This window comes from Panthera pardus, unplaced genomic scaffold, assembly GCF_024362965.1.
Source record: "Panthera pardus isolate Hobbes unplaced genomic scaffold, ASM2436296v1 HiC_scaffold_27, whole genome shotgun sequence".
Lineage (NCBI taxonomy): Eukaryota > Metazoa > Chordata > Mammalia > Carnivora > Felidae > Panthera > Panthera pardus.
This window is the reverse complement of record NW_026526843.1, coordinates 69,237,879-69,256,861: the sequence shown is the minus strand read 5'-3', so window position 1 is coordinate 69,256,861 and position 18,983 is coordinate 69,237,879. Positions and strand designations below refer to the sequence as shown.

The following is an 18,983-nucleotide window of genomic DNA, read 5'->3' as shown; positions in this document are numbered from 1 at the left end:
GTATAACTGGAGTTAGTGGGCAGGGCCGCAGTCCGACCCGATGTCTGCCCCCAGCCCACTGCTGGGGCCACAGTCAGACTGGTGTGTGCCTTCTCTTCCCCTCTCCTAGGGGCGGGATTCACTGTGGGGTGGCGTGTCCCGTCTGGGCTACTTGCACACTGCCAGGCTTGTGTTGCTGGGGATCTGGCGTATTAGCTGGGGTGGGTAGGCAAGGTGCACGGGGGCTGGAGGGGCAGGCTTAGCTTGCTTCTCCTTAGGTGATCCACTTCCGGAGGAGCCCCTCTTCCGTGGGCCTCTGGTCTGCGCTTGACTCAGGAGACTCCCTTCTGCTAATCCTCTGGCGGTTTTCTGGGTTCTTTAGGCAGGTGTAGGTGGAATCTAAGTGATCGGCAGGACGCGCTGTGAGCCCCGCGCCCTCCTACGCCGCCATCTTCCGGAACCCTGTATGGGTCCCTTTGAATCAGCATTTTTGTATCCTTTGTATAAATACTTAGTGGTGCAATTTCTGGGTCATAGGCTACCTATATTTTTAATTTTTTGAGGAATCTCTATACTGTTTTCCACAGTGGCTGCACCAGTTTGTATTCCCACCAGCAGTGCAAAAGTGTTCCCCTTTCTCCATATCCTCATCAACATTTGTTGTTTCCTGAGTTGTTAATTTTAGCCATTCTGACAGGTGTGAAGGAAATACAACAGACAAACATAAGGGAAGGGGAGGAAAAATAAGATAAAAACAGGGAGGGAAACCATAAGAGACTCTTAAATATAGAAAACAAATTGGGGGCTGCTAGAGAGGAGGTGGGGGGATGGGCTAAATGGGTGTAATGTTTTTTTAACTTAAAACCATAGTGGACTGGGGCCATTTACAGTCTACTACATTTTCAGTAAACCCTCGGTTAAATCATAGATTATAGACTAATTTCTATCCAAATAGCTGAAATTTCAGCAAAGTTATCAAGAAAAATCTTCTATCCAGAATCACTTGTTCTTCTAGAGTTGGAAATGATTGAGATTTCATTGTAAATAGCAGTTTGGGTTTATATTATTAGTTGTGTGATAGCTTATTTACACTTGATCTTAGCCAAAAGGCTGAGAAGCGATGTGTGATAGCTTATTTAAATTGTCAGTTAACTGTCTATGGGCTTTCTGGAAACCTAGCCAGACTTTATTATGTTTATTCTATGGGAAAATCCATTTTAAATTCCAATCAAGTGATTTAAGAATACTGCTCAGTTGAACTGTGTGAAATTGCTGATATTCAAGCATTTTGGATACAAAACAATGGCAGTTTCAAATAGTTCAACCTAAATATTTTTAAATACAACCCAATGGCAATTTGGAAATTATATATTCATTTATTAATTTTATATTTAATACATGAATGTATTCTTCAAGACACGAACTATGTGTGGTAAGGCTGTTTGATGTAATTGTTCTATGTAAACAGTAAACCACAGGATTTTGAAAAAAGTTTGTATAGAATGTTAGGGCCTTTTTAAGTCTTACCCATTCTTTTTCCAGTTAATCAGAGATGCAGGAGATATGAGGATTTTTTAATTCTTTTTTGAACTGACACTAGGGTGAAAATGCAGATTTGTTTCTTCTTTTTTAACTCTCAAAATAATCAGTGTATTGTGAAGATTAATTTTAATAATACTAATAGCTAGCATTTATTGAATGTATATTAAATGCTGGGTACTGTACTAACCCTACAACTACTTTATGAGCAAAGCACTATTATTATCCCAATTTACAGATGAGAAAATTAAAATTTAAGTAACTTGCCCAAGGTTACACAGCTATAAATGGCAAAGTCAGGATTAGAATCACTCTGAAACCTACTACTCTGTCCATGGTTTACCTCAATCACATTTTTTTAACCACAAAGAAGCATTCGTGTTAAAAGATTATGATTGACTTAAACAAGTATATATTTAAGCTATGACTATTGTTAGTGAAACCAGGCCCATTCACATATGAAACATTGTATTATTATGAAAGATCATCATAAGGCAGTAGAGGACTAAGTACCCAAATGAGTCTTATAGACCATGAGTGCTGTAGGAGTCCTGTAGGAGCCTTGGAAAGGGACAGAATAATTGTGTGCTTTGTCATGACTAAATCCCAGAAGAATGTGGACATAACTCATACTATCCAATCATAATTGGATGCACAGCATTCTAAGAACAAACCAAAAGTTCATCACAAATCAGAATGTGGAAATGTCATGGATGGATAATATTGAAGTCCAAGAGGGGGGAGCAAACTTAAGTCTAATTCTGGACAGACATCAGTATAATATGTGAGAGAAGTTAGAAATTTGTGACTGGGCTCTCTAAACCCTAGAAATATGTGGAGAAGTGGGACTTGAAGGATCACTTATTAGGTATTTGTAGAGAGGGGATTCAGAGATTGACCAAAATTTCATAGTTGGAATGATTGGTATAATGCACCAAAAGTAAAAGGATTTATATAGTGGAGAAGATGGGCTCAAGCTTTAGACACAGTGAATTTAAGGTGAAGGTAGACTGTCTACAGAAAGCCAGTTTTTTATGTTGGCTATGGTTGACTAGAGTCAACCTTTTACTCATTTACTTTTTTTTTTTGTAGGTGGCCCTTCTGAATTTCTTCTTCCCTGAAGAAAAATCATACTCTGAAGAGGAAAGCAGGCGTGTTCGCCGTAATAAAAGAAGCAAAAGCAGTGAAGGAGCAGATGGTAAGTCTATCTGGGTCACAGAAGATTTTTTTCCAGCCTAATATATGAATCAGTTGATAAACTTGATATAAAGCTGATTTTATAAGGATCCTCTTTCTTCCAATCCCAGATATTTTCAGTCATTTCACAGTATATGTGAGAGCCATGGTAGCATTTATATCTCTCATGATCACCCTCCATAAGGACCTCATCTCTCCTGGAGACACCCCATATCTACTAAGGCCACCAAGAGTATTCAATCCTATTCTTCCAATTGACAGAATGTCACGGTGGCACTTACATGATGTGTTAATTCCAATGGTCATTATGTCAATGTTGGTATCAGCTACCATGCTCAAATGTGAACTAGAGCTTTTAGAACTCATCTGTAAACTCCTTGAGGGCAGGGGTTCATTTCTCTTTGTATAACTTGAGACTCTAGCCTAGTGTCTGGCAAATTGTTGGTGTTTTAATGTAAGTTGATGATATTGATTTCCCCTTCAGCTAGGTTATGATGTGCCATTAAAACCCTTCTTACTGATTTGAGTTACAACAGATTTGAGTTAACTAGCAATACATTTTGTGGGGCATAACAAAATGTTGCACTAGCTCCTACGCTGGGTCATTGAATTGCTCCGTTTCAACATCACTCTGTCAAATGACAGAATGTACCTCTTCGTCACAGGAATTTGTAGAAGGCAGAGCTCTGGACTGCTGCAAAACCATCTGGATTTAAAGACAGCATGTATCTGTCTACATCTGCCAAAGATATATGCCGGTGGGGGAGTGGCATGTTACAAAACAATATGACTATATAAAGATTAAAATGAGATTTTTGAGCTGACATTTGTCAATGTGAGTAAGGGCCAATGATGGAAGCAATTCCAGAAGGCATGAACTATTGAAGAAATGGAGCCAGGAATTTGTCAGTAGGAACAAGAAGTAGAACTAAATGAAGTCTGAAAAGGACTCAGAATAAGGACTCTGTAATTAAACAGGAGAGTCAGAAAAATTAGATAAGTGGGACATTCTAGCCTCTGGAAGTGGCAGCATTATTGAGCCCTCAAATGGAGAACTGGACCAGTGGGGCCATTCTCGAGAGCAGACATTTTACATATAATTGATGATTAAGTTCAAGCCTAGGAAATGCAGTCCATGAAGTAAAAGGCACCCATTTTTCACACACTGCTTACAGCCAATTTCCTGGAAGTCTTCAGAAGGCTATGTGGAAGCTGCAAACTGAGAATTATTGTTCCTTTCCTCTCCTAATCATCTCACCCCTTTGATGCATGTAGGTTTTTCTATCTTTGACTCCTCCTGAGGCTACTTCTAGAACCACTAAATCTTTCATATTCCCTGGTTGTTAAGGAGGAGAAGGAAGAGGTTGTAAGAGCAATATCACCTTATGCAGTGGGCATATTCTTCCCTTCTCCAAGTGGGAAATCTAATAGATTCTAACATTTACCTCTTCCTCTGGCCTACTAAGTTTTCTCTTAAAGAAGGCCACTTCCTCCTCTCTCCCAAACCACTTTATCTGGATCTAGTTACCAGCATCTCTGCTTGTTCTTTACAGTGTTTATTCTGTTTTGATACAAAGTATTTTTGTCTCTAGACAAGGCTGAAACTTCTATTATTAATTTGTATCACTCCTTATCTCATTTCCTCCTGGTCTGATAGTCACTAGATTCCAGTCCCTTTGTATTGATGCCATATTTCTCATATAATACCAGATATTTTTTTTATTTAAAAAGTATACCTAGGAGGAATCCAAGAGCCCTTAGAGTTAGGAATATAGAATGTCTGGAGGTCGTGGGATTTGAATAAATTTCTAACCTTTTACCTGGGAAGCGACAGAACCATTTCTTTACATGGGGTGGGTGATCCAATTTCTTGTAGAGTGGGGAACCAATCCAAACATCCTTTACTTTTGAACCATTCCTATTACTCCATTGAGTGAATGCTATATTTATTCAATGCATTTATCAAATATTTCCTGAGAAAATATAGCACCTTATATAATTCTAGATTGGAAATGCCAGAAGGATAGTGGTACTATCTGTTTTGTTCACTTTTATATCCCCATGGCTTAGGAAAGGACCTGGTACATAGTAAACCCTTTTTTTCTAAGTTTTTCTTTAATGTTTATTTATTTTTGAGAGAGAGACAGAGTGCGAGCAATGTCTGGGCAGAGACAGAGTGGGAGACACACAATCTAAAGCAGGCTCTAGGCTCTGAGCTGTCAGCACAGAGCCCAACACGGGGCTCAAACTCACAAACCGCAAGATCATGACCTGAGCTGAAGTTGGACACTCAGCTGAGTCACCCAGGTGATCCCATAGTAGACTCTTAATACATATTTCTTAATGCCCTCAAAGAGTTTAACTTACACTGTAAAAAGATGGGCAATAAACAACATTGGTGGTAGTAAGTGGTAAGGAGAGAAATATAGCAGTGTAAAAGGGAGAGAAGGTGATGGTGTATGCTGTAAAGTGATCAGGGAAGGTCCCACTAATAAGATAATATTTGTGAAGAGACTTGATGAAATGAAGGTGTGGGCCCTGCATATAATATTTTGAGGAGGAAAGGGAGAGAAGAAATAGTGTATACAAATGCTCTGAAGCAGAAAAACTTCTGGTATTTTCTAGAAAGATCAGTGTGGCTGGGAACAGAGTGAGCAAGAAAGAGAAGGAAGGAGATGAGATCAATTAGCAAAGTCAAATATAGACCCTTGTAAGACAAGGTAAGGACTTTGGCTTTTACACTGTGTAACATAGGGAACGATTGGAGGATTTTTGAATGGAGGATTGGCAAGATCTGACCTCTGTTTCAACAGAATCTCTCTGTCTACTGTATTGAAAATGGCTGAAGGGACTGTTGATGGAAATTCAAACCAGTGCAGCCACTGTGGAAAACAGTATGGAGGTTCCTCAAAAAGTTAAAAATAGAACTACCCTATGATCCAGTAATCCCACTACTGGGTATTTACCCAAAGAATACAAGAACACTAATTTAAAGGGATACATGCAGCCCTGTTTATGGCAGCATTATTCACAACAGCCAAGATATGTCAACTGTTCAAGTGTGCATCAACTGATGAATGTATAAAAAATATCTGGTGTGTGCATGTGTCACACACACACACACACGCAAACACACATGATAATAAAAAAGAATGAAATCTTTATATTTTCAATGACATAGATGGAGCTATAGTGTATAATGCTAACTGAAATAAGTTAGAGAAAGATAAATACCATATGATTTCACTCATGTGAAATTTAAGGAATAAATGAGTAAAGGAGAAAAAGAGAGAGACAAACTAAGAAATAGACTATAGAAAACAAAGTGATAGAGGGAAGGCAGGTGATGGGATGGGCGAAATAGGTGATGGGGATTAAGGAGGGTACTTGCCATGATGAACACAGGGTGATGTATAGATTTTTGGAATCACTATATTCTATAACTGAGACAAATATAACATTGCATGTTAACTATACTGGAATTAAAAAATAACTTAATAAAAAATAAATAAGAAAATAGATGTAGGGAGAAAGAGCAGAAGCAGAAATACCTATTAGGGGAGTATACCAATAATCCAGGAAATAGATAATGTTGGTTTATACCAGAGTGGGGACAATGTAAGTGGTTAGAAAGTGGTCAGATTCTGAATACATTTCAAAAGAATAGCTGACAGAATCATCAGATTGATTAGAAAAGTGGTATGAAAAAGAAGAGCCAAGGATGACCCCACAGTTTTAGACTTAAGGTACTAAAGTAGTAGAACTGCCATTTCTGAGACAGGAAAAAACAGAGGAGATGCAGGGTAAAATGTTGCAGAGAAAGAATAAAAAAAGACTGGAGGTTTAGAATGGTTTTAAACTTAAGTGACTATGAACTTAATATAGACTACTATATTCATAAGATGTTATATATGAATCTAATGGTACCCACAAATCAAAAACCTATAATAGATACAAAAAAAATGAATAAATAAAGGAATCCAATCATATCACCAAATAAAGCCATCAAACCATGAAGAGAAAGAGAAAAAAGGAACAGAAAGGAACTTAAAAAACCCCACATAAAACAAGTAACAAAATGGCAATAAGTATATGCCTATTAATAATTACTTTGAATATAAATGGACTAAATGCTCCAATCAAAAGACATCAGATGACTCAATGGATAAAAATGCAATGCTGCCTGAATGAGACTCATTTCAGACCTAAAGACTCTCGCAGATTGAAAGTAGAGGGATGGAAAACATTTGTCATGCAAATGGAAGCAAAAAGGAAACTCAGACACCAATACTTCTATCAGACAAAACAGACTTACAAGATTGTAACAAGAGAGAAAGAAGAATACTATATGATAGAGAGCAATCCAACAAGAGGATATAACAATTGTAAAAATTTATGCACCCAATATAGGACTTCCTAAATATAAAAAGCAACTATTGATAGATGTATACAAACTGACAGTAATACAATAATAGTATGAGACATTAACACCCCACTTATATCAATGGATAGATCATCCAAACAGAAAATTAACAAGGAAACAATGGCTTTCAATGACACACTGGACCTGATGGACCTAATAGAACATACCTACCTAAAACAGTGGAATACACATTCTTTTCAAGTGCACATCCCAAACATTTTCCAGAATAGATCACATTTTAGGCCACAAAACAAGACTCAATAAGTTTAAAAAGGTAAAAGTCATACCATGCATCTTTTCTGACCACAGCACAATGAAACTCAAATCAATCACAAAATATCTAGAAAAAACACAAATACATGGAGGGTAAATAACATACTTGTTAACAATGAGTGTGTCAACCAAGAAATTGAGGAAATAAAAAAATACATAAAGTCAGATGAAAATGAAAACACAATGATCCAAAATCTTTGGGATGCAGCAAAAGCTGTTCTGAGAGGAAAGATTATTGGAATATAGGTCTACATCAAGAAGCAAGAAAAATCTCAAATAACCAACCTAACCTTACACCTAAAGGAGCTAGAAAAATAAAAACAATTAAATCCAAAGTCAGTAGAAGGAAGGAAATAATAAACATTAGAGCAGAAGTAAATGAAATGGAGACTGAAAAACCAATAAGACAGATCATTGAAACCAGGAACTCATTCTCTGAAAAGATCAACAGAATTGATAAACCTTTAGTCAGACTTATCAGAGAGACAGAGAGGGTGGCACCTGGGTGACTCAGTCAGTTAAACATCCAACTCTTGATTTTGGCTCAGGTCATGATCTCACAGTTGTGACATCGAGCCCCACATTGGGCTTTGTGCTGGGCATGGAGTCTGCTTAATATTCTCTCTCTCCATTTCCCTCTGCCCCTCCCCATCTCTCTCTAAATGAAAAAAGACAGAGAGAGAGAGAGAGAGAGAGAGAGAGAGAGAGAAATGACTTAAATAAATGAAATCAGAAATGAAAGACAAATAACAACCAATACTAGAAAAATGCAAATTGTAAGAGAATATTATGAAAAATCCTATGCCAACAAACTGTACAACCTAGAAGAAATGGATAAATTCCTGGAAACATATAACCTTCAAAAACTGAAACAGGAAGAGTTATAAAATTTGAATAGACTGATTTCTAGCAATGAGATTGACTTACTCAAAACCCAAACAAACAAACAAAAAAACAACTCCCAACAAACAAAAGGCCAGGACCAACGTGCTTCACAGGTAAATTCTGCCAAATATTTAAAGAACAGTTACTACCTATTGTTCTCAAACTATTCCCAAAAATAGAAGAGAAGGGAAATCTTCCAAATTAATCATATGAAGGCAGCATTATCCTGATACCAAAACCAGAAAAGACACTACAAAAAAAAAAAAAAAAACAAAGAAAGAAAGAAAGAAAAACCTACAGGCCAATACTCTAATGAACACAGACACAAAAATCTTCAACAATATATTAACAAACCAAATACAACAACACATACCAAAACTCATTCACTACAATCAAGTGGGATTTACTCCAGAGATGCAAGTATGGTTCAGTATTCATAAATCTATCAATGTGATACATCACATTAACTACAGAAAAGATAAAAATCAAAATTGATGTAGAAAAAGCTTTTGACAAAGTACAACATCTATTCATGATTAAAAACTCTCAACAAAGTAGGTTTAGAGGAAACATACCTCAACATAATAAAGGCCATATATGAAAAAACCACAGCTAACATCATACTCAGAGGGGAAAAACTGAGAGCTTTTCCTCTAAGATTAGGAACAAGACAAGGACGTCCATTTTCACCATTCTTCTTCAACGTAGTACTGAGGTGCTATTCATAGCAATCAGACAATAAAAAGAAATAAAAGGCATCTAAATTGGCAAAGAAGTAGTAAAACTTTTGCTATTTACAAAAGACATGATACTATATATAGAAAACCTGAAAGACTAGACCAAATCCTGTTACAACCAATAAATGAATCAGTATGCAAGATACAAAATCAACATACAGAAATCTGTTGCAATTCTATAGATGAACAATGAAGAAACAGAGTAATTAAGAAGACCATGCCATTTATATTTGTACCAACATTAATAAAGTACCTAGGAATAAACTTAACCACGGAGGTGAAAAAACCTGTGCTCCAAAACCTATGAAACATTGGTGAAAAAATTGAAGATAACACAAATAGATGGGAAGTTATTCCATGTTCATGGATTGGAAGAAACAGAGTTATTAAAATGTCCATACTGCCCAAAGTAATCTACACATTCAATGCAATCACTATCAAAATACAAAGAACATTTTTCATAGAACTAGAACAAGTAATCCTAAAATTTTGATGGAATTACAAAATACCTCAAATAGCTGAGACACTCTTGAGAAAGAATAACAAAGCTGGAGGCATTACAATCCCAGATTTCAAGATACACTACCACAATTCCAGATTTCAAGATACACTACATAGCTGTAGTAATCAAAACAGTACGGTACTGGCACAAGAATAGACACATAGATCAATGACAGAATAGAGAGAAATAAACTCAAGCTTTAATGGTCTATTAATCTACGACAAAGGAGGGAAGAGTATACAGTGGAAGAAAGGCAGTCTCTTCAACAAGTGGTGTTCAGAAAACTGGACAGCTACATGCAAAAGCATGAAACTGGAACACTTTCTTACACCATACCCAAAAGAAAATGGATTAAAGATCTAAATATGAGACCTGAAATTATAAAATTCTTGAAGAAAACATAGGAAGTAATTTCTTTGACATCAACCATAGAAACATTTTCTAGATGTCTCCTCTGATAAGGGAAATAAAAGTTAAATTAAAATACTGGGACTATTACAAAATAAAAAACTTTTGCATAGTGAAAGAAACCTTCAATAAAATAAAAAGGCAACATCCTGAATGGAAGACAATATTTGCAAACAATATGTCCAATAAAAGATTAATATCTAAAATATATATAGACCTTATACAACTCAATGACAAAAAATAAGTAATCTAATTTAAATGAGCAGAGGAGCTGAATAAACATTTTACCAAAGAAGACATATGAATAGCCAACACACATGAAAAGATGCTGAACAACACTAATCATCAGGGAATTGCAAATTAAAACTACAATGAAATATCACTTTATACTGTCAGAATAGCTAAAATAAAAAACACACAAAATGTTGACAAGGATTTGGAGAAAAAGGAAATCGTGTGTTTCAATTTTTTTAATGTTTTATTTATTTTTGAGAGAGACAGACAGAGTGCAAGCAGGGAAGGGGCAGAGAGAAAGGGAGACACAGAATCTGAAATAGGCTCCAGGCTCTGAGCTGTCAGCACAGAGCCCAAAGCGGAGCTTGAACTTGTGAACCACAAGGTCATGACCTGAGCTGGAGTCAGACGCCCAAGTGATTGAGCCACCCAGGTGCCCTGAGAAAAAGGAAATCTTATTCACTGTTTGAGGGAATTCATATTGGCACAACCACTGTGAAAATAGTATAGAGATTACTCGTGAAATTAAAAATAGAAATATATGGTCCAGTAATTCCACTGCTGGGTATTTACCCAAACAAAATGAAAACAGTAATTCAAAAAGATATATGCACCCCTGTGTTTATTGCAGCATTATTTACAAAAGCCAAACTATGGAAGCAACCCAAGTGTCCATTGATGGATGAATAGATTAAAAAGATGTGAGATTAGATAGATAGATATGGATATGGATATGGGTATGATATAGATACATATATATAATGAAATATTATTTGGCAAATAAAAATGAAATATATCCATGTTGTTATAACAACATGGATGGATCTAGAGGGTATAATACTAAACGAAAGAAGTCAGAGAAAGATAAATACTTTATGATTTTACTCATGTGGAATTTAAGAAACAAAACAATCATACAAAGAAAAAAAGGCAAAAAGAACAGACACTTAAATATAGAGAACAAATGTGGTTGGCAGAGGGGAGGTGGGTGGAAGATGGTTGAAACAGATAAAGGGGATTAGGAGTACACTTACCTTTTATTTAGATTTTATTTAATCTAACATACAGTGTGATATTAGTTTCAGGTGTATAATATAGTGATTCAGCACTTACATACATCACCTGATGCTCTCATAACAAGTGCACTCCTTAATCCCCATCAACTGTTTAACCGATCCCCACCCCCACCTCCTTTCTGGTTACCATCAGTTTGTTCTCCATAGTTAAGAGTGTGTTTCTTGATTTGCCTCTCTCTCTCTTTGTTCCCTTTGCTCCTTTGTTTTGTTTCTTAAATTCCACATATGAATGAAATCATATGATATTTGTCTTTCTCTAAATGATTTATTTCACTTAGGATCCTAAGCTCAAGTTCCATCCATGTCCTTGCTAATAGCAAGAGTTCATTCTTTTTTATGGCTGAGTATATTCCATTTTATATATATGCTACATCTTTATCCATTCATCAGTTGGTGAACATTTGGGCTGTTTCCATAATTTTGCTATTGTGGATAATGCTGCTATAAACTTTGGGGTACATGTATCCCTTTGAATTAGCATTTTTGTATTCTTTGATAAATAGCTAGTAGTAGGATTTGTGGATCATAGGGTAGTTCTATTTTTAACTTTTTTGAGGAACCTCCATACTGCTTTCCAGAGTGTTTGCACAAGTTTGCATTCCCATCAATAATGTAAGAGGGTTCTCCTTTCTCCAAATCCCCTCCAACACCTGCTGTTTTTTGTGTTGTTGATTTTAGCTATTCTGACAGGTGAGAGGTGATGTCTCATTATAGTTTTGATTTGAAGTTCCCTGATGATCAGTGATGTTGAGCAACTGTCTGTTGGTCATCTGGATGTCTTCCTTGGAAAAATGTCTATTCGTGTCTTCTGCCCATTTTTACTGCATTATTTGGGGGGGTTTTGATTTGAATAAGTTCTTCATATATTTTGGATACTAACCTTTATCAGATATTTCATTTGCAAATTACCTTCCCCCATTCCATACGTTGCCTATTGGTTTTTGTTGATTGTTTCCTTCACTGTTGCAGAAGCTTTCTATTTTGATGCAGTCCCAATAGTTTATTTTTGTTTTTGTTACCTTTCTCTCAGGAGACATAGGTAGAAAAAAGTTGCTATGGACAATGTCAAAGAAGTTACTGCCTGTGTTTTCTTCAAGGATTTTAATGGTGTCATGACTCACATTTAGGTCTTTAATCAATTTTGAGTATATTTTTTGTATATTCTGTAAGAAAATGTTCAAGTTTCATTTTTTTGCATGTTGCTGTCCAGTTTTCCCAACACCATTTGTTAAAGAGACATTCTTTTTCCCTTTGAATATTCTTTCTTGCTTTGTCAAAGATTAATTGACCATTTGGTGTGGGTTCATTTCTAGGATTTTATTCTGTTCCATTGATCTATGTGTCTATTTTTGTGCCAGTACCATACTGTTTTGATTACTACAGCTCTGTAATATAACTGGAACTCCGAAATTGTGGTAACTCCAGCTTTGCTTTTCTTTTTCAAGATTGCTTTGGCTCTTTAAGGGTTTTTTATGGTTCTATGAAAATTTTAGGATTTTTTTTCTACCTGTATGAAAAATACTGTTGGTATTTTCATACAGATTGCATTCAATGTGTAGATTCCCTTGGGTGCCATAAACATTTTAACAATATTTCTTTTTCCAATCCATGAGCATAGAGTGTCTTTCCATTTCTTTTTGTCATCTTCAATTTCTTTCATCAGTGTTTTATGGTTTTCAGAGTACAGATCTTTTACCTCTTTGGTTAAGTTTATTCCTAGGTATCTTATGGTTTTGGGTGCACTTATAAATGGGATTGATTCCTTGATTTCTTTTTCTTCTGCTTCATAATTGGTGTATAGTAATGCAACAGAATTCTGTACATTGATTTTGTATCCTATGAATTACTGAGTTTGTTTATCAGTTCTAGCAGCTTTTTGGTGAAATCTTTGAGGTTTTTATGTAGAGTATCATATCATCTGCAAATAGTGAAATTTTTATTTCTTCCTTGCTGATTTTGATGCCTCTTGTTACTTCTTGTCTGACTGCTATGGCTAGGACTTCCAGTAGTATGTTCACTAAAGGTGGTGAGAGCATATATCCTTGTCTTTTTCCTGAGCTTAGGGATATAGCTCTCAGTTTTTCTTATTTAAGGATGATGTTAGCTGTGGGTTTTTCATATATAGCACTTATTATGTTTAGCTATGTTCCCTCTAAAGGCACTTTGTTGAGGGTTTTTATCATGAATGGATGTTGTAACTTTGCCAAATTCTTTTTCTGTTGTCTACTGAAATAATCATATGGCTATTTCTTTTATTAATGTGATGTATCAAATGGATTGATTCAGGAATATTGAACTACCCATGCAACCAAGGAAAAAATCCCATTTGATTGTGAAGAATGATTTTTTTAATGTAATGTTGGATGGACTTTCTAGTGTTTTACTGAGGATTTTTGCATCTCTGTTCATCAGGGAAATGGGCTTGTAGTTCTCTTTTTTTGTGGTATCTTTATCTGGTTTTGGTATCAGGATAATGCTTGCCTCATAGAATGAATTTGGAAGTTTTCCTTCCTTTTCTATTTTCTGAAATAGTTTAAGAGGCATAGGTATTAAATCTTCTTCACATGCTTGGTAAAATTTGCCTGTGAAGCATCTGACCATGGACTTTTGCTTGTTGGGAGTTTTTGTTTTGTTTTTATTAATGACTCAATTTCTTTGATGGTTATTGGTCTGTTCAAGTTTTCTATTATTTCTTCCTGTTTCAGTTTTAGTAGTTTATGTTTCTAGGAATTTATCCATTTCTTCCAGGTTGTCCAATTTGTTGGCATATAGTGTTTCATAGTATTCTCTTATAATTGTTTGTATTTCTGTGCATTGTTTCTTATTTCTCCTCTCTCATCTGTAATTTTATATATTTGGGGTCCTTTTTCTTTTCTTTTTGATCCATCTTGATAGAAGTTTATCAATTATGTTGATCTTTTCATAGAACCAGCTCCTGGTTTCATTGATCTGTTCTATTTTTTCATAGTTTCTATATCACTTATTTCTTCTCTAATATTTATTATTTCTTTCATTCTGCCGGTTTTACATTAGGTGTGTTATTCTTTTTGCAGATCCTTTAGGTGTAAGATTAGTTGTCTATTTGAGCTTTTTCTTGCTCCTTGAGGTCAGTCTTTATTGCTATAAGTTTCCCTCATAGAACCACTTTTGCTGCATTCCAAGTGTTTGGGGCTGTTGTGTTTTTATTTTCATTTGTTTTCATGTATTTTTTATTTCTTCTTTGATTTCTGGTTGATCCATGCTTTGTTTAGTAGCATATTATATAGCTCCATATATTTGTGGTCTTTCCAGTTTGTGTGTGTGTGTGTGTGTGTGTGTGTGTGTGTGTGTGTGTGGTTCATTTCTAGTTTCATAGTGATGTGGCCAGAAAAGGTGCATGGTATGTCTTCATTGTGCTTGAATTTGTTGAGTCCTGTTCTGTGGCCTAATGTGCAATCTGTTCTGGAGAATGTTCCATGTGCACTTGAAAAGAATGTGTATTGTGATGTTTTAGGATGGAATGTTCTGAATATATTTGTTAAGTCATCTGGTACAGTGTGTCATTCAAAGCCATTGTTTCCTTATTGATTTTCTTTCTTTTTTTCTAATATGAAATTTATTGTCAAATTGGTTTCCATACAACACCCAGTGCTCATCCCAACAGGTGCCTTCCTCAATGCCCATCACCCACTTTACTCTCCCTCCCACCCCACATCAACCCTCAGTTTATTCTCAGTTTTTAAGAGTCTCTTATGGTTTGGCTCCCTCCCTCTCTTTTTTTTTCCCTTCCCCTCCCCCCTGGTCTTCTGTTAAGTTTCTCAGGATCCACATAAGAGTGAAAACATGTGGTATCTGTCTTTCTCTGTATGACTTATTTCACTTAGCATAACACTCTCCAGTTCCATCCACGTTGATACAACAAAAAAGACGTCCTCCTATGCCACCACCTTCCCAGATCTCTCCTTATTGATTTTGAGTTTAGATGATCTGTTCATTGATGTAAGTGGGGTGTCAAAGTCCCCTACTATTAATGTATGATTATCAATGGGTTCCTTTATGTTCTTTATTGTTTTATGTATTTGGGTGCTCACATGTTGGGTAAGTAAGTATTTATAATTACTATATCTTCTTGTTGGAATGCCCCCTTTATTATTATATACTTCCTTTCTTTCTCTCTTGTTTCATTGTTTGTTCTGAAGTCTAGTTTGTCCAATATAAGTATTTCTACTCTAGCTTTCTTTTGACATCTATTCTCATGATAGATAATTTTCCATCTCCACATTTCACTCTAATGGTGTCTTTCAGTCTTAAATGAATTTCTTGTAGACAATATACAATGAGTCTTGTTTTTAGTCATTCTGAGCCCTATGTCTTTTGATTAGAATTTTTAGTCCATTTGCATTCAAGGTAATTATTGATAGATATGTATTTATTACCACTTTATCACTTATTTTGTAGTTTTGGGGTATTTTCTCTGATCTTTTCTTGTCTTTCTCTCTTTTATGTTTTACTGATTTTATTTAGTGAAATATTTGGATTTCTTTCTCTTCTTTGCATGTTTATTAAGTGGTTTTTGATATATGGTTTCTATTAGGTTTATATATAACCTCTTCTGCTTATAGAAGCCTATGTTAAGTTGATGGTCATTTATGTTCGAACCAATTCTTTTCTCCTCTCATCAGCACATTTTAGGTATATGTTATTATATTTTATATCCTTTTTGTGTTTGAGTTCCTTGACTGATTTTTACAGAAATATTCATTTTACTGCTTTTGTGTTTCATACCTTCATGTTCTCATTTTTGGTCTCTCCTTTCCACTCAAAGAGTCCCCTTTAATATTTCTTGCATGCCTGGTTTAGTGGTCATGGACTCTTTTAGTTTCTATTTGCCTGAGAAACTATATCTTCTTCTATTCTGAATGATAGCTTTGCTGGATAGAGTATTCTTGGCTGTAGATTTTTCCCATTCAAAACGTTGAATAAATCATGCCACTCCCTTCTGACTCACAAAATTTCTGTCGAAAAATCTGCTAGTCTTTTGGGTTTTCTCTTGTAAGTTGCTCACTTCTATTGTCTTGCTGCTTTAAATTTTTTTTCTTAATCAGTATATTTTTCAAATTAAATTATTACATGTCTTTATGTGGGTCTGCTTTTGTTGATTTTGAAGGGAGTATTCTGTGCCTTGTGAATCTGGATGTCTGTTTCCTCCCCCAACTTAAGGAAGTCTTCAGCTATTATTACCTGAAATAAATTTTCTGCCCCCTTTCTCTTTCTTCTTCTGGGACTCCTGTAATATGATGCGTTATCAACATAGATCTCAACACAGGGCTCAATCTCACAAACCGTGGGATCATGGCTTGAAATGAAATCAAGAGTTGGATATCCAACCAACTGAGCCATCCACGTACCCTGCTTTTGTTGATTTTGATGCCAGTTCTCTGTACTTCCTACATCTGGATGTTTGGTTCTTTCCAAACATTAGGGATGTTTTTAGCTATTATTTCTTCAAATAAATTTTCTGTCCCTTTCTCTCTCATCTGCTTATGTGACTCCTGTAATACAAATATTATTCTGTTGGATGAAATCAGTGAGTTCTCTAAGTCTATTCTCATTTTACATAATTATTCTTTGTCTTTTTCAGCTTCATTGCCTCCATTACATTGTCTTCTAGCTCATTAATTCATTCTTCTGCTTCTTCCAACCTGCTGTTCATTGCATCAAGCATGTTTCTAATCTTGTTTATTGCATTCTTCATCTCTGATTCTTTTAAACTCTTTTATCTCTGTGGTAAGGTCTCACTGATGTCTTCAGTTCTTTTCTCAAGCCCAGTGAGTACCGTATGTTCATTGCTTTAAATTCTCTATCAAGAATTTTGCTTACATCTCTTTTGCTTAGGTACCTGACTTTAGCCTTATCTTGTTTTTTCATTTGGGATAAATTCCTCTTTCTTCTCATTTTTTCTACATCTTTGCCTCCTTCTGTGTTTTAGGAAAGCAAGTTGTGTCTCTTTCTCCTGAAAGTAACCTTCTTATGAAGAAGTCATATAATGTCCATGGCTTAGCACTTCAGGGAGTGTCTCCACTCTGTGCTCTGCTTGCTCTCCTGTTATGTTCTGGCTGCTCTGTCCTTCAGGCTAGTCATCTGCAGAGGCTCTCCTTGCCTGCTGTGGGAAGTGTTTCATCCCTGGCCTACATGTGGTGAGTTTTAACTAGGTATGCTCTGGTCTGCTTGCTAAATGAGACATGTCACCACGTTCACCAGAATTGAGGCCCTGAAAAACTCTCTGGTGGAGACATGTGGTATGGGCAGGAGTTTATGCTGGTCTTCTGGTCGTGGGGCCTACCACATGGTGACTAAAGTAAGTGTGACTGAGAAGGGCAGTTCCACCATAGCGGTAGGATGGAACTTAGTGTAAGCAAGTTAGGCAGCCCATGTCTACACTGTACTACTTCCCGGAGGTGGTTCTGTGTCTATTCTAAGGGGTGGGGGAGGGAAATGTTGCTGGCTAGCTCCTTTGTATCTGGAGTACTGTCTGCATGAATGCTGTCTCTCAGGGACTCACTCTGAGCAGAGCAAATAATCTCCCAAATGTGTGCCCTTGAGATCACTTTTTAATGCTGTATGGCCCTGGTTTGTCTGCCTAACTTTCTTCAAGAGCATTGTGGTACTCTCTAGGCTCTATCTCAGTCAAGCCTGCTCCCTTTTAAATTCCAGGCTTTTAGCCCCAATGGTGCAAGAATTCATAAAATTCAGTCCCTATTGTTTTGCAAGCCAATGGCGTTAGGAAAACATTCTCCTTGTGCATTCCCCTGTGTGCCCCTCTCACCCTTCTCTGTAACATGGCTCTGTCCCCTCTGCAGCAGCCAGGAAATGTTTCTCCCCTAAACCATATCTATGCACTTCTTGCCTTTTTTGATGTGGCCCCTTCTCTCCTTTTAGTTGTAGAGTTTGTCCTGTCAGTCTTCAGATTGATTTCTGTGGTGTGGCGGATGATTTAATAATTATCTAGTTGGATTCATGGGGCAAGGTGAGCCTAGGGTCCTCCTACATTACTGCCATCTTCCTGTCTCCAGAAGTACACTTATCTTGATGAACACTGAGTAATGTATAGAATTGTTGAATCTTTATATTGTATACCTGATAATGTTATAATTCTGTATGCTAATTATACTTGAATAAAAAAAGAATTCAGAAGATGGAGTAGGAGGAGGACCCTAGGCTTGCCTCATTCCTTGAACACAGAGACATAAATATCAAGTCATTCTGAATACACAAGAAATAAATCTGAGAACTGACAGAACAAACTTCACTACTAGAGGGAGAGAAGAGGCCACATCATGGACTGTAGGAAGTACAGAGATGTGGTTTGGGGAGAAGCAAATCATGGTTGCAGTAGAGAGTAGGGATCCCTGGTCACACAGAGAGAGAAAGGAGTGTACAGCGGATCATACAAGGAAAGCACATCCTCAAAGCCATTGACTAGGTCATGCTGAATGGGAAAACTATGCAGGTAAGAATACGTTATCCAGCAAGCCTGTCATTCAGAATAGAAGGAGAGATAGTTTCCCAGATAAACAAAAACTAAAGGGAGTTTAACCACTATATCAGCCCTGCAAGAAATATTAAAGGGGACACTTTGCATGGAAAAGAAACAACAAAAGCACAAAAAACAGAAAAGAATAGAGAAAATATCCAGAAACAATAACAAAGTATGTAATAAAATGGCACTAAATACATATCTATTGATAATT

At 36.3% G+C, this 18,983-nt stretch overlaps 1 protein-coding gene across 5 annotated transcripts in view; it reads left to right on the top strand.

Annotated features, from left to right (window-relative positions):
• Positions 1 to 18,983, top strand: part of EDA (ectodysplasin A) — a 458,277-nt gene that overhangs the window by 306,829 nt on the left and 132,465 nt on the right. For all 5 annotated transcript variants that reach the window (XM_019428602.2, XM_019428601.2, XM_019428603.2 and 2 more), the window contains exon 2: positions 2,611 to 2,716. In XM_019428602.2, coding sequence (XP_019284147.1) covers positions 2,611 to 2,716 — 106 coding nt within the window. The remainder of the gene's footprint in view (positions 1 to 2,610; positions 2,717 to 18,983) is intronic.